Source organism: Sinocyclocheilus grahami, unplaced genomic scaffold (genome assembly GCF_001515645.1).
Source record: "Sinocyclocheilus grahami isolate Dianchi unplaced genomic scaffold, SAMN03320097.WGS_v1.1 scaffold31.1, whole genome shotgun sequence".
NCBI lineage: Eukaryota > Metazoa > Chordata > Actinopteri > Cypriniformes > Cyprinidae > Sinocyclocheilus > Sinocyclocheilus grahami.
This window is the reverse complement of record NW_015505210.1, coordinates 13,285-20,988: the sequence shown is the minus strand read 5'-3', so window position 1 is coordinate 20,988 and position 7,704 is coordinate 13,285. Positions and strand designations below refer to the sequence as shown.

The window sequence follows — 7,704 nt, the reverse complement described above, 5'->3', positions numbered from 1 at the left end:
ATAATATGATTAAATGTTAATAAATTAAGTGAATCAGCAGATAGCCATCATAAATCAAAGAGGAATTTTCTTAGAAATATATTTTACCTAGCCGACGAGGAACACTCAGTCGCTTTGTGTCAAACTCAAATGCAGTTATGGCCGGGCTTTTGACCAGCGAATGTGTGTGCAAATGTGCAACTTGTCCATCATTAAAACGGCAGCATCACATTACGTTTTGATCAACAGGTTACAAAGTTTGTTGTAGCTATATGGGCACTCAGTTTTTCCTGTTGTAAAATACGTTTGGCCAAAATGTCATTTTATAAAAGATGAAATGCTACTGTATGCACAGGCTATTTAAGTGTAGGCTATTGGCTATGACTAATTTAGATGGCAAATGCCCTCTCTCCGCAGGTCCGGTCTCAGACCTCAAATGCATAAAACATGAGCCTTAGACATACTAGTGTTCCTTGTGTAAAGACAACGCTGTACTTATACAAACAAGAAGATATTTATTTACCCTTGCAAGACGTTCAGCTGATCTGCTGAACTTCAGTTCACTGCACTCAGTCAGTCAAGACAGGGGGTGGAGTTATGAGCTTTGACTGACAGTTTGAGCGGATCCAACAAGATTGAGTCACAGACTCTTTTTAATACCTTTCATTCGCTAAATATATTTGTAAAACAGACCGACAGACGTAAAGGGTGACCAATAGCATTGATTTATTGAAGAATAAAAAAAGGGCACTTCGGAGTGTAAGGACAAAAAGGGCATGTGCTCTGCACAGGTTGAGCCCTACCTGTGCACGTGCCTGATTCTGCCCCAATAGCCTGATTCTGTTTTACAGCACGATGAATGAGTTGATAAGACTTGGCTGCTGTAAGGAATGAGTCCACCAGCCAAATGGCCAAGCTCCACTGATCCAGGTAGTACAACCCAGTGATTAAAGAGCACAAGGAGCGGCGGCCATTGTTGCTAACAGTCATTGATCTTCATAATGCACTTTGTTGACTGGCAAGTGGGAAACTCAGAAGCCTACTATTCAAATTTCATTAATATCTGACTCAATAAACCATTCACATCACATACTGTATCTATTCCCATATATATATATATATATATTAAAACAGGATTATAAAGCTAGAAGGAAGCTATCAGAAAGTACAACAGCTGACTAATCACAATGAGGTTTCTGAGTATCTGCTTAGACTGGTATTAATATTTAAGTCTCACTGGGTCCTTAGACTGAGATGATATTTCGCCAAAGCATGACAGACTGCTGTTACGGAAGACAAAAGCAAGACCTTCTCACATGTTCTCATCTCATATGATCAGGTGTCCTCAGATATGACTCCGTGCTCAGACCTTAGGATTCACACAGCGAGCAAATAATATATACAAAGTCGCTTGTATGCCGCAGGCAATATATATATAGAGAGAGAGAGAGAGAAAGAGAGAGAGAGAGAGAGAGAGAGAGAGAGAGAGAGAGAGCAGTAGCCTATATAAGCAGTTTTCTGTAAGAATGCACCTTGACTATGAAGAAAGAAAGAAAGTCAAAAACCACACATCTGTTCATTCTTTAACCCAAAACTTGATTTTGTTGCTTCTTCATTTTCGTCTGTAAATAACGCGGAGAACTAGAGAGTCTCTTACCTGATAGGCATCTAGCTGTTCATCAGTAAATATCGTTTGCTTATTACCCATCTTAGTCGAGTTATTTTCCTATCGTGCAGATGCATCACATTGGTCTTCTCTGTTCTAGGCATTTATGTCCACGGGTTGGCCAGCCGAGAAAATTGGGAGGCAGCATGAAATTTCAGTCGTTCCAGAAGTAGCCTATGCCTGTTGGTGGTAAAGGCGACACTCTCCATAAATACTTTAACAGCTCAAGAAACGTTACACTTGTTTGTCGCTCATATACTCGCACACATACTCGTCCTGTCGCTGTTCGCTCTCACTGACTGAATTGTCAATGAAAACGATTCTAGAACAGATTTTAACACTTCACAGCGCCAGGGGGCAGCATTGAACACATTGAAAACAGGATAGACTATTTCATTTTAATATACTATTTAATTTTTTATAATAGCCTAGCATTATTATTTAAATTATTTTTGCGGTAATTACTCATAAACACTAAAAATTTTAAACAAATACAACTTCTAAAATATAAATGTTAAGATAAATGCTAACTTTTTTCCACTCTAAAGAGCAATATAAAGAACATTTAAGATCATTTGTAAGATAATTTAAGAAGAGAGAGAGAGAGAGCGAGAGATAAATAGATAGATAGATGGATAGATGGATAGATAGATGATAGATAGATAGATAGATAGATTATTATATCGGTAAAACGGTCTCCTTTTTAGGGCATAACTATCGCTTGTTGCTCCGTACTTTGGTTCATTAAACACACGCTTTGGTTCCGTTGATTAAACCAACTGTTGTCTGCGATAACTTTTAGTGTATCCACGTAATCTCAGCTATTTTAATTTAGTTTGCAAAACTCCTTCAAGTGGGGGCTGTGCGTGTTGCCATTTTTGAAAAGATTTGTATTATCCAAGGTAATTGAGTTAGGTGGTAAGATTGTTGTTTTTTGTGTAATTCTGCACCTTTTTAGAAGAGCAGATTATAAGAAACCAATCCCATAACAGTGTTGTTGTTTTATTATTATTATATGTATACTATTGTAGTTTCTATTAATATTTTGAATTGGCTTTTATTTTTTATGTTTAGTTTTCATTTAATTTCAATATTAGTTCATTTTTAGTCATTTTGTTATTTGCTTTAGTAAATTTTTTTTAAATTTTACTATTTAGGTTTAATTATTTTTTATTATAATTATTATTTCATTTCAGTTTTAGTTTTAATTTCTTTTTAGTTAGTAATTTTAGTGCTTTAACTTCTTTTAAATTAGTAGCCAGAGCAACATTTCTTATTTTTGTTAGTTTTTCATCTTTTTTAAAAAGTATTATTTCAGCTTTTTTCAATTAGCAACCAAAAACATTTTTTAAACAGTTTTAGTTTTTTATAACGATATTAACCTTGCCCCATAAAGCATTGTTTTTGAGAGTTTAAAATAATATCACTGGCATGTTTTAACATATTTTATGGACAAAATGTTTGTCAAAGGTTCTCACAAATGATTTATAAATAAAGTATATATTGTTTAATAATATTATTTAGATTTTTTTATTTTAAAAAATGCAGGGTTTTTGCATTAGTACTAGTCTGTAGTAATTATAACTGAATTTTTTTTTTTTTTTTTTTTACAATTTCTTCTACATAAAAAAAATAAATCAGCCCACTAAAGTAAAAATGTACATTATTTGCTGTTATTATTACATTTTTAAATATAAATTTAAATTGGTCCCAAAGTTACAATCTGCATTAATTAGTTAATTTATTTATTTAGTTAATTAGTTTATTTATTTTACTTTATTAAAGTAAAAAAAAAGAAGAAGAAACAACAAATATGGAAGGACACAAAGATGTTGTTATAATATAATGATAAAAATGTTTGAATAAAAAAAGAATATTTGCTGGCCATTCAATTAAACCAAGAAAATTCAAGAAAAGCGACACATAAAGCGTGATTAATACTGTAATCACCATTTGAACCTTTGAACCACATTTATAATCTCCCCACAGAAAATACTGAACAGACCAGAAAGAACTTTAATACTCTACAGACTCACTCAATCAAAAAACTGCTGCTTAAATTGTAATCACACACTTTCTCCTCATATTCCAGAAACAGAATGTGCAAAGATCACCACTGTGCTTCTGAAGTCCCGCACCGGGGAGTTTGATTTGGAGTCCATTATGTTTCAGAAACTAAGGAATTTAGGTAAGACGATACCGAATTTAGTGTCTGCAGAATACATTGTCAAAATACACAAAAACACAATCTTGCATGTGTTTTTTGCAGGAATTTATGACCTTGGATGTATAGGAGAGTGTATAAACCTGGAGAGGCTGGACCTATCTGGAAATAACATCACAAATCTGGGGCCTCTTTCATCTCTACGAAGACTTCTTGTTCTTAACTTGTCAGCCAATAGAATCTCTAATTTAGGTAATGTTATTACCTAAATCTTAATGTAATAGTTTTCTCAAATAAAATTTCTGAACATTTCCACACTCTCAGGCCATCCAAGATGTAGATGAGTTTGTTTCTTCATCAGAACAGATTTGGGGAAATTTGACATTATTTCTTTTCGCAACGTTTCACTTCACAAGATGTCAATTGATGGACTGGAGTCGTGTGGATTAGTTGTGGATTATTGTGATGTTTTTATCGGCTGTTTGGACTCTCAATCTGACGGCACCCATTCACTGCAGAGGATCCATTGGTGAGCAAGTGATGTGATGCTAAATTTCACCTAATCTGTCTTGGATGACCTGAGGGTCAGTAAATATTCATTTTTACATGAACTATTCCTTTAATGTGATTATACATATACAGTGCCTATAGAAAAGAATCACCCCCCTTTAAAATAATCACATTGTGTTGCTTTGAAGCATGAAATGAGGACAGACACAGTTTTTGTTTTATCCAGCTGTATTTACTCAGTGCAACCTATAACATCCAAGTGAAAGATATAACACCAACATGTCAGCAAAAATAAATACAAAATAAAACAATCACTGATTTGGAAAATGATCACCCCCTCCTAAAATTGACTTGTATCAGGTTTAGCTAATCACCTTCTCAGTGGCACACAAAGCCATTTGACATTAAACTGTGATCAGCTGTGGTCATTTTGATTTGCTCAGCATGAAAAGAGCTTTTCTGGAGCATTTCAGTCCTTGTTAATTGTGCAACTGAAGCAAAAAATAAACTATGGTTGTCAGAAGATCTCCGGGATAAAGTTGTGGACAGGCACAAGTCAGGAGATGGATACAAAAAAATCTTTTCAAAGGCTTTATCTAGAAGCACAGTGAAGTCTATTATTTAGAAGTGGAAGGTATTTGGTACAACACAGACCCTCCATGATCAGGACATCACTCCAAACTGGATGAAAGAGAGGCGACCAAGACGCCTACAGTAACTCTGAAGCAGCTGCAAGAATTTATGACAAAGAGTGGTTGTGCATTGTGTGCATCTGACAACAATATCACAAATGCTCCACAAATTGGGCTCGTATGGGAGGGTTGTAAGAAAAAAGCCACTCCTCAAGAAAAAACTACATGCAGTCACGACTGAGCTTTGCCAAAACACACCTTGAAGATTCTGAGGCACATGAGACTAAAATTGAATTATTTGGCCTCAACACCAAACGATATGTCTGGCGGAAATCCAATACAGCTCACCATCCAAATAACAGCATTCCTCCAGTAAAGCACAGAGGTGGGAATGTCCTGTTATTATTTGGGGGAGTTTCTCTGCAGCAGGGACTGGAGCACTTCTCAGGATAGAAGGAAAAATGGATGGGGCAAAATACCATCAAATTCTTGAGGAAAATCTGCTGCCCTCTGCCAGAAAGTTGTCAATGGAAAGAAGGTTTACCTTCCAACATGACAATGACCCAAAGCACACATCAAAACTGAGCACATAGTGGTTGAAGGAGAAAAAGCTGAATGTCCTTGCATGGCCCCATCAGAGCCCAGACTTAAACCCCATCGAAGATTTGTGGAATGACTTGAAGACTGCAGTCCTCAAACACTCACCATCAAATTGAACTGAACTTGAGCAGTTCTGCAAAGAAGAGTGAGTAAATATTGCAAAGTCAAGATGTGCAAAGTTAGTGGAGACAGAGATATAGCCCAACACACTAAAGGCTGTAATTAAAGCAAAAGGTGGTTCAACTAAATTCTGACACAAGGGGTGATCCTTTTCCAACTCAGTGATTCTGGTTTAATTATTTTTTTCCTGACATGTTGGAGTTATATATTTCCCTTGGATGTTATAAGTTGCACTGAGTAAATAGAGCTAGATAAAACAAAAACTGTATCCATATATATATATATATAATATCGGTGCTATTATATCTGACTTTTGGAGTTGAACATGTTTCTTTTCAGAACCCCTTTCCAGCTGTGAAAGTTTACAGAGTTTGAATGTTGCTGGTAATGTGATACCAAGGTAAGCTGTTTTTTTGTAGCTTCTCATATTTATCTGCCATCCACCTTTCTATAATTGCATTGCTCCTACAGTGTTGATAATCTTCATGCACTCAAGTCTTTAAAGAAGCTGGAGAGCATCAGATTGAAGGACAACACCTATAATTACACCAATCCAGGTAAGCAGTTTTCTGGCTTTATTTGATTAAATGTTTTTGGAGCTCTTAATCTGGTCCTTCATTCTTACTAATCTATTTTGCTATAGTCTGCAAGAATTCATTATACCGGACTCTTATTCTTGAAATTTTCCCAAACATGAAAGTGTTGGATGGTGAGTTTTTAATTGTATTTTGCTAAACGCATGTTTTTTTCACATACAGTTGTGCATTTTCTCATCAAGTTATCAAATTCTCTTTTAATGTGTCATTTCAGGTGAAAGGGTGGTGGGACGTGGAAGTGACTTATACCAACTATGCAAAGATATTGATGATGCCATTAAAGGTACTTGCTGGAATTGTAATCCTGTTATTTAATAGATTTTAAGAGAAAAACTCAATGCACTTGTGTATTATATTATACCATGCAATTTTGTGTATAATACCGTATGATAATATCACACTTAATGCTAAAAAATCTGTAATGATTACATTTTTTTTTGCATCAAACATGTTTGATTTATTTAGTGCGTTAACTTTGACAGCCCTAAAAATACACTTCCATTCAACAGATTAGGGGTTAGTAATTTTTTTGTTAATTATTTATTTTATTCAGCAAGGATGCATTACATTGATCAATGTACAGTATGTACATTGATTGATGCATTGTTACAAAATATTTTATTTCAAATAAATGCAGTTGTTTTTAACTTTCTACTCATTAATATTTCTCTGTTTTTTGTTATTTATTTATAGCAGGCATGTATAAAAATGGCCAACTGTCTGAGTTGCCAGACAACAAATCTTGGGTGGATGATGGTTTTTGGGAGATAAAGATATCAAACAATGCCATAGTTGATGAAGCCTATAAACAATTCAGTGGTATGGACTAATCATCTTCATTCATCTAAACCAGTGTTTCTCAACCCTGGTCCTGGGCGCCCCCCAGCACTGCACATTTTGTGTGTCTCCCTAATCAAACACACCTGATTCAACTCATTAGCTCATTAAAAGAAACTCCAGGACCTGAAATGGGTGTCAGATAAGGGAGACATACAAAATGTGCAGTGTTGGGGCGCGCTCAGGACCAGGGTTGAGAAACACTGATCTAAACCATTGTTTAAACACATCAGCAGTCACATTTTCAAAGCCCTAATTTAATATCTTTTTGGTAATAAACTCAACAGATGTTCTTCATGAATGCAGGCTGCTGAACAGTCGAGCAGCCCACGTGATCTCACTAAATGAACGAACCGTCAGCCTCAAGAGCCAACCAAAGCAGTATGCTGTTTAAATCTGGGTGTATTATATTATACCATGCAATTTTGTGTATAATACCGTATGATAATATCACACTTAATGCTAAAAAATCTGTAATGATTACATTTTTTTTTGCATCAAACATGTTTGATTTATTTAGTGCGTTAACTTTGACAGCCCTAAAAATACACTTCCATTCAACAGATTAGGGGTTAGTAATTTTTTTGTTAATTATTTATT

The 7,704-nt window shown here is 35.2% G+C and overlaps 2 protein-coding genes across 2 annotated transcripts in view; one reads left to right on the top strand and one right to left on the bottom strand.

Annotated features, from left to right (window-relative positions):
- Nucleotides 1–1,930, bottom strand: part of LOC107573330 (calcium and integrin-binding family member 2-like) — a 28,167-nt gene extending 26,237 nt beyond the window's left edge. The window contains exon 1 of the mRNA XM_016259773.1: nt 1,637–1,930. Within this exon, the coding sequence (XP_016115259.1) occupies nt 1,637–1,687 (51 nt within the window). The 5' untranslated portion in view covers nt 1,688–1,930. The remainder of the gene's footprint in view (nt 1–1,636) is intronic.
- LOC107575676 (leucine-rich repeat-containing protein 61-like) lies at nt 1,822–7,498 on the top strand. Its single transcript, XM_016262034.1, has 9 exons — nt 1,822–1,834; nt 3,738–3,833; nt 3,915–4,061; nt 6,011–6,071; nt 6,143–6,228; nt 6,315–6,380; nt 6,482–6,550; nt 6,961–7,086; nt 7,392–7,498. The coding sequence occupies exons 1-9, from the start codon at nt 1,822–1,824 to the stop codon at nt 7,496–7,498; spliced, it is 771 nt and encodes a 256-aa protein (XP_016117520.1).
- The last annotated feature ends 206 nt before the right edge of the window (nt 7,499–7,704 follow it).

Coding starts and splice junctions, on each gene's coding strand:
- LOC107575676 (XM_016262034.1), top strand. Junction 3,834..3,914: donor TCAGAAACTAAGGAATTTAG/GTAAGACGATAC, acceptor TGTTTTTTGCAG/GAATTTATGACCTTGGATGT. Junction 6,072..6,142: donor GCTGGTAATGTGATACCAAG/GTAAGCTGTTTT, acceptor TTGCTCCTACAG/TGTTGATAATCTTCATGCAC.